Raw genomic sequence first — 17,937 nt, 5'->3', positions numbered from 1 at the left:
GGTTAGAAATTTATCACGATAAGTGATAAACGATACAATAAATGCCCAGCCCTACTGACCAGTCATGCAAGAGACTTTAAAAATACCAAAAGACCTTAAAGTGGCTTTTAGTTATCATGTCTTACTATTTAAGAAGTAATGTTACACTTTTACATTGTGATAAGTTATTATAGATAAAAGAAATAACACTGTCTGGAACACTAGAACATCTTTGAAGTATTTCCACCAACAAGTGACTCTCAAACATGACTACAGACCTTCCTTAATTTTGGCTTGCCCCTCTGATCGCTCGTGAATCCCGGCTTCCTTCGCTCCCATGGGGCTTTGCTTGTGAGGTGGCTCCTTTCCTGGAGAGCCCTCCTATAAGAACATGGAGCAACTCATCACCACACCGAGCTAATTTGACCATTTCAGCATCGTTCCCCAATGAGTGGGAAGAATCTTTGTTATTTTTAAATGCATTCCTACTAATAAGACTCCTTACCGAAGGGGAGCGTGACAGTGGGGGGGTCAGCTGGCGCGTCTCTAGAGGCTGACTTGTTGACCAGTCGTGCAGAGTCCTGGGGTGCTCCGAGTTGGTTTTGGCTCCGCTGTCTCCGCCGCATTCCTCCTGTTCCACTTTGACACCGATGTCCGCCATGCGTACATCCCCACCGGAGAGGAGGTGCAGAGCTGAAGGGCTGGGCTCAACCATTCTGTTGGAAGAACAAACACACACATAATGCTAATTGTCCTCTGGGTGTGGCGCGCTGCGAGTCTCTGCCATGCTAATTTGCCCGTTTTTGTACAGGTAGTTGACACTAAGCGTGACTCAAAATGGAAATTACATGAAGACAAGGGAAAGTTTTTGAATGGTCTCATTTCATGCGCTGGCAAACTTAAGATGTGGGCACAGTCCTAATTAGAGGCTTGGCCACAAACACGAAAAGATTAGATGGTTTTTCAGTCCCACCCTGTGTGGTGCTAGCCTTGGCTTGCAGAATGTTCCAGCTTGAGCCTGGAGTTCTTTCACAGGGTGGTTCAGGTTGACACGGACTGCAGCCAGGTCCGCTTTTATTTAGTTACCAGCTTTAACTTTTCACTGGCCGGCCCAGAGAACGACCTTAGCACAGGAAGTAGCTTTACACGGTGGGATTATGAGTCTTAGGGCTAAACTGTTGATGTATCTCGGATTTTAAAAGGAAGACTCCAAATACATGAAAAACACCAGAGATGTGGTCAGGTTGTTGAAACTGAACACAGATTCTCAGCAAAATCTCCACCTGAAGATATCATGCCTCCAGGTCAGAGGTCATGGCACCAAGTACATTGGCTTTTCTTTCATTTTCTTTCACATGCATTGTAATTTTTAGTTAATTTTTATGGGTATGTTTTGAACCCATAAACAAACCCATGCAATACATTTTACAGGTATGACAGTTCATCCAGCTACACAGTAGATCAAATTCAATTTAACAAGAAAATAGCTTAGGGATATTTTGGGGCAAAGTGAGAATCTGTTTTTTTTTTTTTTTGTATACATAACCAAAGATTTCACAAATCTGCATTTTAAGGTATTTGTAATCAGTTTTACGCTTATGTGCATCTATGGTAACGAGCAGACACTTAGAGCAGGAAAACTTATGACCCTTTTTATTCGTTACTTCAAAGTAGTGGTCTCAAACATTTATTACTTTTATTCATTTACTTACTGAAGACTTTCCAAACCTCTGACCTCCATTTGCTTTGGGTCCCAACATGAAATACAAGTGATTATGACCTCTAGCCAAACAAAAACAGCTCACAGATAAATCACCCGATACTCTATTACCTTACATCAGGACTGTTCAGATTGTGGCTTGGGGACAACTTGTGGCCCCAAGTTGATTTTTTGCACCCTACAATTCAAGAATTATATACATTTGACCAAGATGAGGATGAAACTACAAATATCTATATGCAATCTTCTTCCAAAAATGTTAGACACAACACAAACGTGATCGTCTTTTCTAAGCCACTGAGTTCCATTTTAATTTCGTGGTAAACAGAACCACATCAATCCTGTGAAGTGAACTTATGCTCCAAAATGAACAGGACACACACACATCTGCTTTTAACTACTTTATGAAAACTTTGCTTAATACAGAAAGTATTTTTAAATTAAGACTAGCCCAGATCTTATTTTTTTGTTGTTGTTGTTGTTTTTTTGTTTGTTTTTTTGCTGATACAAAAATATATATACATTTTCAGTTTTCAATAAACATGGAGATTTCTTAAGCAATACTTTGGGGAGTGCAGGGGTCGGCAAAATCCCACTAAAATGCAACGTAAAGTGTTACATTTCAGAGTAACATTTAAAGTGTTCAAGCTGCAAGACCAAAAATGACTAGTAAGAAGCAATGCACATCAAAAATGTTTTTCTCAGTAAACTGTTGAGACAAACTAAGATTGAAATATTGTTGAGATGAGTTTGGTTCAGTGTCACTAATCTAATCTCTGCTAACCCTTTACAAAAATGTAAGGCTCTAAATAAAACTAAGTTTTAATAAGTAATCCCACTTAGTAAAATTCCTCAAACATTGATTTATTGTAGTGTCTCTAAATACAGGTTACGTGTTATTTAAATTATAACTTGTTAAGTTGCTTTATTTTTAAACTTGTTTTGGTTTTGCCTTGTCCTGGATGGCTGAGAACCTACAAGTAGAAATAATGAATATCTGGGAAGCATCATAACTTAATGCTCAAGGCACCAAGGATTTTCACTGAAAAAAAAAATATATCACGTTATTTTGTGGGTTTAAAGACTACGTTTACTACTCTTCTCATTAACTTCAGCGGTAGAGAGTTAAATGATTAAAGTATTTGCTTTAGTCTATCAAAGCAATGTAGCCAGTTTTGCTAGTTTTGATTTCCAAGGCATAATGTGGTAGTTTATTATGACTCAGCCAAAGTAATGAAATAACAAACTGAAGCCTAATTTTTATTGTCAATGTGTTTCATCCTATTGAGCTACATATCTTTTGCTTTAAGTATTTACTTACTGGAGGGGTTTTTTGCTTGTGCAGCATAACCACAGCTAGCTCCTCAGTTCAGTGGCTCTGATGGGGTTTTTCCGCTGCTGCCGCTGTTGTTGCTCCTCCTACACATTGGACTGAACCATTGTTCCAACAATGGCGGGGGAAACATAAATTTTCATCCTTATTTTTTTCCATAGATGAATTGCAGATTTATTTAGTTTTTTGTTTCTTTTGCATTTTCATATAGACATTTTTCAACAGTTTCTTTTGTGAATTTTTGGGGAACGGGATCAAATCTACACTTGAAGATTAGGGAAGTGGTCCGGACCCTTTAAAACCCTTTTTAAGTTTTGGATTGCACATACAGTATGTCACAATTCATACTATTATTATGCACAACTATTGTGACAGTCATTCTCTTGGCATTCTGTTTTATGGCATACTTTTGTGATATGTACACAGTTATGTGTTGTTTACTGTATCAAATAAAGTTCATTAAAAAAAATAAGTTTTGAATCTACGAGTCAAGTTTATTTGTATAGTACATTTCAGCAAAAAGGCAGCACAAACTTAGTGCCTCAAATGACAAAAACATAACACAACCAGTTATGAAACAAGCATCATAAAGCAAATATACTTGAAATATAATCGATAAATGTTCTAAGTTATTATTAATATTATTTAGGCAACTCTTAACAGGTGAGATCTTAGCCTTGGTTTGAAGGAAATCAGTGTTTTGGCTGTTTTCCAGTTTTCTGAACGTTTGTTTCAGATTAAAGGAGCATAGAAACTGAATGCTGATTCTCCAAATCTATGACATTTTCTGTTCAATAAAAGATAAACAACTCTATTTGTTTAACTGAAACAGATCATAATTAGTTTATTGTTAAACAGGTAAAATATATAAATATATTTTTGGTGATTTTTAATCATATTTTTTGACTGACAGCACTTTTAAGTTGACGATTTTGGCTGATGTGACAAACGGTTTGGATCTCACCCAGACTGCAATCGACTCTACAAAGATGACAGAAAATAACTTTTAAATTGCAGCAATTCCTGAATGAACAAAGTATCAGAGCGGCTGTGAAACGTTCCAGGTCCAAACAAACAAACAGTTGTAGAAGTCCCGTGTCAGACACATCCACTTTTTGTACATATTTTTGTCGCTCTTTGGGTACAAAACTAGAATGGAGATGGGGAAAGAAAAAAAAAAAAAAAAAAAAAAAAAGGGGCAAAACCTCAACAAGCCTAATCCAGAATACGGTGACCTGGTTACGGTCAAGTTAAAATCAGTGTAAGTCTCGACTACGTGATGGGAAAACAGAGGGAGACAGGACAGGTTGATTGAGAGAGGTCTGAGTCCACGCAAACCTGAACAAATACCAACTCGGGATTGTGTATGTGTGCGCGTGTGTGTGTGTGTTATTTCCAAGCTCTACAACCGGAGGAAAAGAAAAACACAGCAGACAGCAGAACAAAACAAACAGAACACACAAGGGCAAAAAGTGCACATATATATAAAGAGGCAGAAAAAAAAGCTATTGTTGGAGCCAGGGAACAAAGGAAGCCAGGACAATGGGGGAGAGGCTGACAAAAGCCGCCGGCCGCAGGAAACGGGCCGGATAACAATGCCAGCGGAATGTGCCGACCAACTCGGGAACACGGCAAAAAAAAAAAAAATGCGGAGCGCCACCGTTCTGTGGAAAGCATAATAATGACTCAGAGCCCCCCCCGCTCCCAGACTGCACACCCTGTTTCTGAACAAAGGCACCTGTCTGCCAGGGTCCACAGCTCCAGACCTCACCAATATGCTTCAGTGTGTGGGTGTGGCTGTTAGGAGACATATACAAACAGGTAGTAATGGTGACCTCATTTAACCATTATACTGCATCAAAAGTTGAGGTTTAAAGGTACAACCAACTCACCAAACAAGACCATTCACCATGCTGAGTTCACAAGAGCAAGACAAGGAGATTTTAACAATATTTACAGAAAAAAAAACTGAAGATCAATTTATCTTCCGTTATTGTTTTGTAAATAGAGAAAAAGTTGCATGAATCTATAGAGCTCTGGAAAAAAATGAAGAGCCGACTGCACTGAACCCCACTGAAAACCTCCTGGTTATTCCACCAAATGTTGATTTCTGATCTCTTCCTGAGTTCAAATATTAATGTTGTTGTGTCCAAATGAATATGAACTTGTTTTCTTTGCATTATTTGAGGTCTGAAAGCGATGTGTCCTCTGTTATTTTGACTATTTCTCATTTTATGCTATTAAACACTAAATTTTTGCTCGGAATTTTGGAGACATATCAGTAGTTCATAGAAGAAAAGAACAATGTTCATTTTCCTCAAACGTGTAACTATAAAGAGTAAAAGCAGAGAAACTGATCATTTTAAGTGGTCTCACTTTGAAAAATGTTTTTTGGTTTCTTTGTTGTCCCAACAGTCCAAAAGCAGCAAACGAAAAACTGTCTTTTTACATTTTTAAGAGATATTATACTAATGATATACATTTTACAATTAATAAAAAAAAAAAATCTCCTTCAAAAATGTTCCATTCCGGGATGAAAGTGTTGGCCCTGTTGTACTTCAGTTTCTCATCATTTATATGGAGAAACTTTGAATTAAAACCTTCCATTTATGAAGGAACAATCTTCAAACTAGAACATTTCTGAAGAAATTTAAATGGGGCCTGCCAAAGTGTGCCCATCTAATGCTACAAATTAGCATCAATGCTAAAGTAAGCTGCAATGTACTGAATAGCATGTGGAGAGTCACAAACATGTTGAGTAACATGGACTTACTCCATTCTGTATGTTAAAATTAGTGTACAAGTTAAAATGAGCCAAATTGCTAACATTAGCCTAAATGTTGTCACTAGCATGTTGTTTTACATTTACATCCTCTATTCAGTATACTAAGTGTGACTAATAAATAAGAAAAATAGATAAAAGCTATTTTTAGGGAAAAGGCTAATGCTAATGGGGAGCAGTGAAATGCTAATGTTTGTGCTAATGTTAGCAAGGCAGTGTATTAACCGACAAAAGAGATGCAACTTCTATCATGAATATAGATTAGCTAAAAACTCTATAAATTACAACGAAATAACGCTACTTCTGCTAGCCGCCAGAAGTAAGACCCATAATTGTTTCCCCAGTAAGCCTCCCAGGAGTAAGGTGGATAGAATGTTCAGTTCCAATGGTATCAATGACATCAGCAGTAATGTCATCACTCTATGATATCACAAGGGAATCTCTCTCTTGAATATAGCTCACAGACAGTTTTCTCAGACCTGTTCCACAGTTCTATCGTGATAGATCACCCTTCAGAGCACGTTTGACGTTCAGAGAAGCAAGAAGTTACTAGATTATAGACATGAAGCAACAACAGATTGTTTGCGAACATGAAGTTTTTCCAGCTAAGCTTTCATGGGTCGAAATGGTAGACCTCAACATCCATGTCGACTACGACGCTATCATTTTCCCTGTTGAAGATGACAGCCCCATTGAGCCGGAAGATGAATCAGAGATCCAGGGAGAATCAAGTCCTTCCGGTGACTTTGAGAGTCCAAGATCATTGGAAGTCAAGCAGGAAACAACACCCTCTGCTGGCTTCAAGATCCCCCCCTCAGTGGAAGACGTGGAAGAGATTAGCCAACACGTCAAAGATCTGACAAAGCAGGTAGACGATCTTAAAACAGAACTGCAGAGAAAGAATTTTGAACTCCATGAGGAAAGAGACTGAAGGATTGCATGTCAGGCTGAAGTCAAATCCCAGCAGGAGGAGATTCAAAAAATGCAAAAAATGTTGGAAAAAGAACGTCACTTGCAAGTGAAACGTGAACAGGTTTCTTGCTCTTCCAAAGTTACACCTGACAAGAACGTTCTTCAACAGCTGGAGTACTTCAAATGGGAGGCTGCAAAATATGCCTCCCGCAACAAAGGTCTGATTGAAGTAATGGTTGAGGAATACAGAGTGAGACTCAAATATGAGGAGCAGCTCAAAAGTCACTCTGAGCAAGCTTCCAAATTTAAGGCTCAGGAGGAAATTGTGAAATCTTTGCAGGGCCAGGTTCTGGACCTGAAGGTGGAGTTGAAACTTGCTCTAGAAAACAACCATCCTAGAGTCTCCACCCGACCAGAGTTCCCCCTGCAAAGAGAAGGCTCTCTACAAACAGAGGAGACCAAGGAAAGACAGACCTTGAATCAACGAGGGGTCGCCATGCATAGTCTGGCTCGGCCTTTGCATCGACCCACATCCAGGTTGCAAACAGAAGGCTTCCTGCAAACAGAGGAGACAAAGGATAGACAGACCACCAATCAACCAGAGAGGTCTGAAGAAAGACAGACCTTGAATCAACCAGAGAGGTCCGAGGAAAGATGGACCTCCAATCAACCAGGGAGGTCCGAAGAAAGATGGACCTCCAATCAACCAGGGAGGTCCGAAGAAAGATGGACCTCCAATCAACCAGGGAGGTCTGAGGAAAGATGGACCTCCAATCAACCAGGGAGGTCTGAGGAAAGATGGACCTCCAAACAACCAGGGAGGTCTGAAGAAAAACAGACCTTGAATCAACGAGGGGTCTCCATGCATAGCCTGGCTCAGCCTTTGGGCCGACCCACACTCAGGTTGCAAACAAAGGAGTCCACGCAAAGCCAAACCTCCACACAAACATGGAGGTCCGAGGAAAGACAGACATCCATGCGACCAACCTCCACTGATTGCATGGAGGACCTTCATGTTGGCGTTGGCACGAAGGCCAAGCTAAGCCCGGCTCGGCCTTTACACCGACCCACACCCAGGTGGCACTAACCTAGGTCACTATCCAAGCCCAGGTTTTGCTAACACTTTACATTATGAAAATTTGAGGCTTTGCACAAATATGGCAAAGCCTTAAATTGTTTAACAAATATTCATCCATCATCTAGTATGTTAGATGATGGATGAATATTTGTTAAACAGTTGACAGTAAAATACGAAACAGAGAATTTGTGAAAATTAATTTGGCTCTGCTACTGACCAGAAACAACCAATCAGAACCAAAAGGCAAACCTTTGGTTCTGATTGGTTTCTAATCAGAACCATTAGACTACTAGTGTACTGCAGTTATGCAATTGGCAGAAAAACAACCTAACATTATATCATTTATAGAATGATTTAGAAAACGAAATGTAATTCAGGTTTGTCAAAACTATTTCAACCCATATTAGAACTTTGCATTGATTTCCCTTCATTTTAGTAGCTCCAATTTTGCCTAACCCAGACATTTTCCCTAACCCAAACCAATACTAGTCTATTCCTAACATTAACTAAACCTTAATTCACATCTTGCCTCTAAACATTACCCTTGACCCAAAGCAATGAATCCATCATATTAGGACAAGTCTTTGGTCCTAATACGGTGGACCTAATATGACACTGGACATATAATGGTGCATTCACACCAAACACATTTTGACCGTCAGGCGCATCTGGTTTATATTCAAACTATGTGGAGGCGCATCAAGGGCCGTTGCAGCGCTCTTCGAGCGTCTAGCCCGGCGCCATTTGAACCGTTTGACGCATCCAGCGCATCCAGTACTCCACATAGACTTTGAATGTAAACCAGACTCGCCTGATGTTCAAAACGTATTTGATGTGAATGCACCATTAGAATGTTTAGTTCCTATTGTAACAATGACATCAGCAGTTATGACATCACTCTTTGATGCATCAAATGAATCTCTCTCTTGAGTGTAGCACACAGACTGTTTTTTCAGACCTATTCCTTATAAGTTAACTTGTAGGTTTCTGTAACTTAAGTTACAGGAATCTTCTACAGGAGCACTAAAATTACTTGAAGGCACAGAATCAGCCTAGTAGGTTCACATTCTCAGGTGAGAGACTCACCTGGCATAAAGTTAATTTTTCGGTACTGGAATTTCACCGAGGATAAATTACTTTAATCAAAGCATGTCATGAATATATGTGCATATATTCCATCTTAAGTACATAGCATAATACTTTTTTTGTTGCTTTTGCCACCACTAGATGATATGCATATAGGATAACATAAACAGCACTATTCAGAGATACAATGAGTTTATAGCAGCGGCTCTGATGCCAACATGTTCAGAAAACATATTAAAGATTGTGATTGTAGCATGTGTTACACACATCAGGGCTGGTGTCGGTGTAACAGATGCCGATTTTCCTGTAAAAGTCTAGAACAGGTAGGAGTGATGAGGCAGAAACAAATCTGTGCTACACTAATCCTAATGTGCAATGTTTTACTTCCCAACAAAATCTCTCAGGATGTTTTTTGTTTCTTTTTTGGATGATCACTCAGCCCTGAAAAAAAAAATCCAACTCTTCACAGTCAATAATTAATCTGCCTTTAATACTCATAATGAATTTCTGCAAACATCTGTCTGGAGCTGTACACTCAGTCGTGGTGGCAAATTGTCTAATGTGACGTCACATAAATGTATTACTTAAACAAGACAGTATGCCTTCATTAGACACTTTAACATCCAACCCTGTTTGGTTTTATTCTTTTGTTAATAAAGTGTGTTGGTTCAGGAGGTTGTGCCGTTTCACTTGTGCTGCCGCCAAACCTGTTTAAATGTGGCCGAGCCCATCACCGAAAACAAACAGGGACCAAACCAGCAGTTAGAAACTCCCTGTTCAAAACATTTAAAATAATTCCACTGTTTAAAAGAGCATTTCAAAAATCTTTGTTCCAAGACAATTGATGCACGGTTGTTGTTTTTCTGTGTATTGCAACACAAATCTACCTTTCTGGTCTAAGTGTAGAAGTACGTTGACACTACTGTTTGAAGACTGACGTTCTGAGTTTTGAGCCGTAAATATAAAAATGCCTCTTGAAGTCGGAATTCCGACAGCTGGAGCTTACCGAGCAGCCCTGGATTTCATGATTGCTGCTCTTAAACTCTTTACTTCTGCTTGATGTTTGATTACCACTATAAAACTTGTATTGTTAAAAATGTATTGTTAGCTTGTTGGCTAATAGGAGCTGGCATTGAAACAAAGCAGATGGCACCGAGTTCTGACTGAAGGTAAAGTTATTCCAACTTCTAATTTATGTCCAAGTGGCATTAATTCGAGTGAACCTAGATATTTGTACAGCTCTTTCTATTCAAATCTTAATATCCAATGTAACTTACTCAGTTGACTGCAGCTAAAACTCCAGAGCACATAAAACAGCTGTAAACATGTGGGACGGGCAGCCTCACTTCAAGTCAGCCACTTGACTACTTTTAGTTCTTAAAGTGATCTGAATTATTGGTGTGTTTGTTTTAGATCACAAGCAGGCAGAATTGGAGGCTAAACTCTTGTGAAGCGGAACAAAACACACACACACACACACACGCACACTGGCAATTCAGATTCACATTTAAAGCCAACAATACTCAGGAAAGCATTTCAAACGCACCGATTCACGTTCCATTCGCAACTGGAATAAATCAACAGCTTTCAAAAAAATCTGCATGAGCCTCATCTTGTTTGACAGCTATTTTCAGGTGTGGTGTTTGTTTGTTTGTGGATATTTATGTAGAAATAAAATCGGGGGGTGAAGAGGGAGAGGTGGGAAACTGTTTGGCCAACACGGCGGCGGCCACCGTCGGCAAGGGGTTGATTGTGCGACGGCGGGAGGGAAAGGGGAGCAGAGGGACGGGGGGCGCGGACGGCGGCGACACGCTGAGTCCAGTCCCACGCTCAGAGTTATTCCTGGGTCTCCTCTCGGCGTTCCGGAGGGAGCCGGACTGCCAGGCTGCCACAGGTGGCGTTCACACGCTCAGAGTGAATGTGTGTCACTGGCTGCAGAGGTATGCACAGAATCTCAACGACCCACAGAGCTGTTGACAGCAAGGAATGCGTGTCAAAGGTGTGTGTATTTTTCATCAGCGCAAAAGGTTTTTGTTTGTACTCTCTTGGACAATGCCGTCGGCGTCTTAGTGAGAACAATGCAAACCAGTCAAGGTTGCCGCTTCCATCCCTCTCCTCTGGTTGAACAACACACTCACAAGTCTATCCGTGGCAGATTGCATCCATGCAGAACCCGACCTTGTGTGTGTGTGTGTGTGTGTGTGTGTGTGTGTGTGTGTGTGTGTGTGTGTGTTGCATTATTTGAAAAGCGTTGCCTTCTTGTGAGGCTATCTGATTGAAGCCTGGGTTTTTTTTTTTTGCGACCACCTACGAGGCTGTTTGGGCTTTTATACGGCATTGCCGCATGCTGCTGAGAAATCACAATGAAGCTGTGACCTCCAAGCAGATGTTGAGCTTTACAAAGTAGAACAAAGTGAGTGAGCAAAAACTTGTATTAGTGAGTGAGTGTATGCATGCATAAAGCAGGAAATAAACCAGCCAGAGCAGGTGATCTTTGCTATGGAGGGGAAATCACTTACCTGCAGTATCAAATGTTTGAGTTAAAAAAAGAATAGTAAGCCAGACCTTTCAGTCATGCATACCTATCACTAGTCATGATTAATCCTGTAAAGCAAGACTAATATGGGGAAGAGACATGAACAATTTAATTAAAACCATTGTCGAGTTTAAAAACAAACTTTAAAGCCATTATTTCATGCTCTTTATGGAGTTTAAACTACTTTTACTGAGTTGGCAGAGAAAGTGCCAGAGTCGTACATATCTCAGCCCTAATCCTCCTTGACATGTTGCTGCACACTGCCAGCTGACTGGCTGAAAGACAGCTGCTATGTTTTTCAACACTTTCACAAAAACCAACTTAACTGTTCGAGGAAAGAAATGTCAGTGTTAATAAACAGTGTGAAAACTACCAACTGTTACAATTCAAATGATTCATGGTTTTCAATTTAGGTAAAGGTCCTTGTGTAAAATACTTCGATACAGTGATACCTTCGCATTTTCACTTATGGGACACTATTTGGGTCAACCATTAGCTGTTTATAAAAGGAGCATTCAAACCAACTTGGCTTAGTCCACTCTAATCAAACTTCAAAGAAAATTTTGCCAGTTAGCAGCTAGCTAGTCAAGGACACTTTGCTTACAACCTTTTCCCCAAGAAAACAACACCAGCCTTCAGAGTGTTCAGGAGGTTACAACAAACAAAAGTAGTGCTTCTTTTTCTGTCTTTTCTAATACTGTACTTGTAAAATGTTTTAGCTAACAACCTAGCCATAGCAAACTTAAGCACTTCAGAAACGTAGAGTTGCGTTGTTTAATTCTACTTCCATGTCGGCTGTATTGGAGCATTCGCACAGAGTAAGACACCTCTGCTCATCCATTAAAAAGTTTTATGCTGTGTTTGGATCTACCCTGTTAATGGTAGAGCTGCTCTCACTGTCCAAAAATACGTGCAACCAATTTCTGCGGACCCCAGAGATGAGTCACACAGGTGTTGAGATTGAAGCGGACAGCAGAGTGGACCAGACGGTATGAAATGGCCTTTGTAAGCTAACACCACCTCCAAACACACGCTGCCTTAAACTGGTGCTGCACAGAGTTACCTGATGTTTTCTGCCAAGATGTCAAAGAAAAACTCTGTTAGTGTTTTCCAAATTGTTAATTTATGTGTATGGATCATAATTGGCTAAAATAACCTTTCGTTTTTAAAATCAGTGAAAAGCACAAAAACTTTTGTCATAACAGATTGTTTAACTTTAAGACTTCTCGTCTCCTTTTCAATCAAACAAACTACTTTGTTAAATTTGTTTGCCGTACAATTTATGGAAAGCCTCGCTTGCTGCTCGTAAGCGGTCAAATCAACAATTCAAGAAAGTTTTAAAAGCCTAAAAACCGAAAGATTCATCTCAAAAACATTTTCTCAAATAAGCAGTTTTAGTTAGGGCTTACAGGTGAAAGGTTCGTGGCCTGCATGGTAGGAATCGATTTCTTTGGTTGCCTCTAAATATAAGCATGTGACACATGCATCTGGCAGAACAATTTTCTGTTAAGTTGTTCTTTGTTTCTTTTTGTTGTTGTTCTCTACAGATGACGGTTCACTTTTGATAACTTTAAGGAGAAACCTTAAAGGTGAACTGACCTTTCACATCAAGTCCATGGCTCAGTCTCCACGCGGAGTTTCGGTGCGTTGTACCACGAGTCTTTTACAATTCAGCGCTGCCGGCCGAGTCCTCCTACCGCATGAATGACAGCAGACAGAGGAAACCTCTGCTCTCAGATAAAAATCAACTCCTCTCCCTTTTGAGCGCCGACAACACTGAAACGTTACACTTCCCACGACAAGAATCACTTCACACAAAAACTTCAGTTACCCAACAAGTTGTAACTCGCAAAACCTAACATTTAGTCCCCAGGGGGTTGGCAATGCAAATCCCTTCTGTTGTTCTCTCTTTCTTTTCCTTTCCTTTTGTTTCCTCCTTCTTTCTCTCTGTCATTGTTTTTCTTCTTCTTCTTTGCCTTTCCCCTCCTGACAAGAGCAGCTTTTCAGGCTTATATCATCCTAGTTGCCTTTCAACGAGTGCCTGGGGCAAAATTGTTCAGAGTACACAAAAGCCAGAGTGCGTGAGTGCCAGGAGGCTTACTCAACAGATGAAAGAAGTGTTAGGCATCTAAAGGTTTACTTGACAATATATAAATAAAGACAATTGCATTGCCATCACTGTGACTGACAGCTGCAAAGGTAAAAAAAAAAAGAAAAAAAGATTCATGCAAGAATGTCTCATAAAACTTCATCCAATTACAGCAAACCCAAAATTAAAACATTAAACACTTAGAGAAAAAAAAACTTTCTCTGTGCCAGATTTCCACTGCACCATAACAACATATCCCTGATTAGCACGCCATTTCTCATGCATTGTTCAATTGTCAGCAGCTTTTCGTGACAGGGTTGCCCACGGTGAGTCCCGACCTGCCGCGCAGTCGTGTCAAGACAAGTGTAAAGCGATGTATAAACAAATGTTTGGGGAAATGTTTCGCAGTTAGCAGTATTTGCTTAGGGATGATAAAGCAATCCAGCCGCAGCGGCAGCGGCGGCAGCGGCTGGAGCCGGCGCGGTCTGCCCACAGGGCCTGGCTCTGCCTTATCGTGGAAAGAGCTTCCAGCAAAGTGCAACATTATTTAAACTAAACCGCATCTCATCTACAAAGCTTTTAACGCAACACATACACGACTGAGCTCACTTCGCGGGCTACAGATGTTCATTTTTGATTAAAATTGAGAGGCATGTGTCGGAAGCGAGGTTGTGTAAAGTTGAAGAAAAATTATAATTTCAAAAATATTCTAAAAAATAAAAATTAAATAAAAAAACATAACCCATTATCATTCCTCCACCTTCTCCATGCATTCTGTACTGACCTGGCAGGGCCGGGTGGATGTGCGGGGATCCAAAATCGCTCCCTGCCTGGAACAGAGCTGCTGACACAAGTCATAGTGAGTGGCTCTGCTCTGCCCTGCCGCTCCTGTAGCGTCTGTCTTTTCTACTCTGTTACCTCTGACCCAAGCAGCCGCCTCTCCGCCGGTCGGTCCCCGCTCCCCCCCAGACTCTCCCCTCAAGAGGGAAAAAGTACAAAGAGCCTCTTCAGATCCCACCGCACGGGTTGCGCATTTGCATAATTAGCATGCTGTTGCAGGTAAGCCTTCCTGCAACACGACCGTGTGCGATAGCGATCAGGCGGCCAACCAACAGGTGTGATTTTCATGTGATAAAACACATTCATCGGAGGAGGACGCTTTCTAACAAAGTCGGCTTTATCCCCTCCGTTATGATTTCCTGGACACATGACCGCAAACCGGGAGAGCGAAGCCAGAATAATATGTGAAAGGTATTGTGGATTCAGCGTTGAAAAAGAAAACATTTACATAGCAGAGAGGGGAAAGAATAAGGTGTCACTGTAGCTGCTTTTCAGTATTTTAAAGTTGGGAAATTATATGAGCGTTACATTTTGGAGCTGGTTGGGCTTTTGTTTGTTTGGTTGTTTGTTTTTGAGTTGTTGTTTTTTTTGGGGGGGGGGAATTTTTCGTTTTTGCAACATCAGTGGAAAGAAAGGACTTTAAATTCCAACTAAGAATTGAATATTCATGGTAAAAAAAACCTTTTTCCCAAGAAATGTCAAAAAAGAGGAGGAGTTCCAGGTTGGGTTTAATACCCTTTTCACCAAGCTGTACCCCACTTTTCTACCTACGCAAGTTCATTTTCCATTTTGATACTCAATTGTATTCATTTATCTGATTCTATTTGGTTTTGAGGTAAAAAACATAAGAATAAAAAAATAACATGAATATTTTGGCTCCCGTTGCCAAACTTAACCAAAACCAAACCACAACAAGCATAAGTGTCCTCTTGCTGTTAGATATTTACTGGAATAACAAATCAACATTTTAATGCGGCAATTATTCAAATATTCTGTCGTCAAAGTGAGTATGAATAATCCATTTCAGAACAGAAATCTCAGGAGTAATGATCAAAATTCTTTTTTTTTCTATATATATATATATATATATATATATAGAGAGAGAGAGAGAGAGAGAGAGAGAGAGAGAGAGGGAGATATCTATCTATATATATAGATCTCTCTCTCTCTCTCTCTCTCTCTCTCTATATATATATATATATACACACACACACACAAGTAATTTATTTGGGTTAATTTCAAATGGAGATGGAAAATGAATAAAGGTGAGGAAAGGTTTAAAGGGAAAGAAGAGGAGATAGAGAAGAAGTCTGCCTCTAGAGCGGCAGAAAGAGAGAAAACAAAACAGAGAAACCACAGCAGCAAATAGCATATCTTTATATAATAACAACTATAACATCACTGAAAAGTACAAAGTACAACTTACTACAAGATGAGTCAGTGGCAACCTCACCAAAAGAGTGTATCTGCGTAGCATCTGAATGTAAAACACCCAATGATCATAATTCCCTAAATCTTGAGTTGTTAAAGCGAGGCTCCAATAGGGATGTACGATATAGTATGATATATGTTTAGTTTCTCATAAAATGCTTTTGGTAATGGAGTCGCTTTGGTTGTTACAATGCCCTGTGATGGTGGGACTGAGGGCCTGTCTGGGGAGTCTTTCACTTAATGAGAATAAGAGATAGACACTAGTGCACCTTGACTGAACTGACAGAGATTTACTGTAGAACAAAATAAGACATGGAATTATTCTGCCTCAATCACAGAAGTGTCTTCATGAAAATAACATTTCTGTTTTTTCAGAAACCCAGCTGATAATGGATGGGAACATCCATCCATTTTCTGAACACCCTTGTTCCTAGTGGGATCAGGACAGGTGCTGGTGCCTCTCTCCAGCGAGACGTTTCTGGACAAGTTGCCAGACCATCGCAAGGCAACACAGAGACAGACAGGACAAACAACCATGCACAACACACACACCTAAGGAGAATTTAGAGAGACCAGTTAACCTGACAGTCATGATTCTGAACTGTGGGAGGAAGCCAGAGTACCCGGGGAGAACCCATCATGCACAGGGAGAACATGCAAACTCCAAGCAGAAAGACCCTGGGCCGGGAATCGCACCCAGGACCTTCTTAGTGTAAAGCAACAGTGCTACCAGCTGCGCCACTGTGCAGCCCAGCTGGGAACATATAGGGATGAGAATTCCCACCTGTCTACATCAATACTGACACAATTCTATTTTAATAGAGCAAACACTTTCAACTGGTACAGTTTTGGTTATGCACCAAGGTTTGGTTCTCATTTTTCTAGATGGAATGCAATGCAATCCTCTTCCCAATGGTTCTGCACTAAACTGAATTTTAGAACATGTTATTTATTTGAATTTCAATTGCTCCCTTAATCGGTTTAGACAACATTATATGCTATTATCCAACTAATTTTAAGAACATTTCAGAAGCAGATTTTAATAGAATTTGAAAGCCCTAGAAAACTTTTGAAATCCTTCTGAAGAATACATGTTTCATGTCTGGGATCATTGTTTTCCTTTCTAAAAATTTAATCTGTAGCACACACAACTACTCACAGCCACACACATGCACACACACACACACACTCAGCTCTTCAACAAAGCNCACACACACACACACACTCAGCTCTTCAACAAAGCCTCCTTGCGGTGCTGACCGAGTCTCATTAGAGAATGAGCTCTCAGGACCGGAGACACAATTGCCTCACTCTCTTCGTCTTTCTTCCCCCTCTCTTCCTCTGTTCTCTTGGCCTTTTGATGTCAAGGGTACTGAACCGTAGAGCGCAATCCAAAGAATAAGCTCATCAACAGTGGCACATGTGGCTTTCTCAATTTTTTGGGGGTGATTTTTCTCTAATTGCGCTGAATGTACACGTACACTGGGGAGCAGACACACACGGAGCAGCGAGCCCTGATAAGATGCTGCTGTTCTGTCGACGCTCCTCAGTTCATGACAAACAGCAGTGTTGGAAACTCTAGTGCTGCGATTGACTGATAGAGACATCACAAAGACTGCATTTTACTCCACTTTTCCTCTTGGAGTTCAAAAGGCCCGCCCATAGCACACACACACACACACACGAACACACACTCAGCTCATCTCAGCACGTCTCTTCGACCCAGTCCATGTCCTAAACACAGATGCAACAGGCATGGAGTCAGTTTCAGTAGAGAAAGAGGTTACTTAGCAAAACGTCTGAGACAAAAGACATAAACATATCTTCATTTTGTTATTTTGAAAAAAATCTGGACCCCTGCAGAAACTAGGGATGCACTGACCCACTTTGTTCCCTTCCAATACCGATACAGATATCTAAGGCTTAGTATCGGTTGATACCAATCCAGTACAGAAAAACTGCTAAAATGACTTAAAATGTTTCTTTTTTTAAATAATGCACTGAATTACAAATGTATTTGATAACTTTGCACCAGTACACCACACTTAACACCAATAACTTCAAAACCTTGGTCCAATATGGAAAATATATATATGGGTCTACCCTTCACCAACTGTCCCCGCCCCCACCTCAGCGTAACTCATGTTGCCA

The 17,937-nt window shown here is 40.4% G+C and overlaps 1 protein-coding gene across 4 annotated transcripts in view; it reads right to left on the bottom strand.

The window, feature by feature from the left end:
• Positions 1 to 14,575, bottom strand: part of LOC103144094 (SRY-box transcription factor 13) — a 31,013-nt gene extending 16,438 nt beyond the window's left edge. For 2 of the 4 annotated variants that reach the window (XM_016675761.1, XM_016675762.1), the window contains exons 1-3: positions 14,300 to 14,575; positions 485 to 695; positions 258 to 360 (exon numbers count right to left, since the gene is read on the bottom strand). In XM_016675761.1, coding sequence (XP_016531247.1) covers positions 258 to 360; positions 485 to 695; positions 14,300 to 14,373 — 388 coding nt within the window. In that variant the 5' untranslated portion in view covers positions 14,374 to 14,575. The remainder of the gene's footprint in view (positions 1 to 257; positions 361 to 484; positions 696 to 14,299) is intronic. The other 2 variants (XM_007560895.2, XM_007560896.2) reach the window with 2 other exon arrangements.
• Positions 14,576 to 17,937: the final 3,362 nt, after the last annotated feature.

Source organism: Poecilia formosa, unplaced genomic scaffold, assembly GCF_000485575.1.
Source record: "Poecilia formosa unplaced genomic scaffold, Poecilia_formosa-5.1.2 Scaffold121, whole genome shotgun sequence".
NCBI classification, from domain to species: Eukaryota; Metazoa; Chordata; class Actinopteri; order Cyprinodontiformes; family Poeciliidae; genus Poecilia; species Poecilia formosa.
The sequence above is the reverse complement of the archived record's forward strand: the minus strand, read 5'-3'. Positions and strand labels throughout refer to the sequence as shown.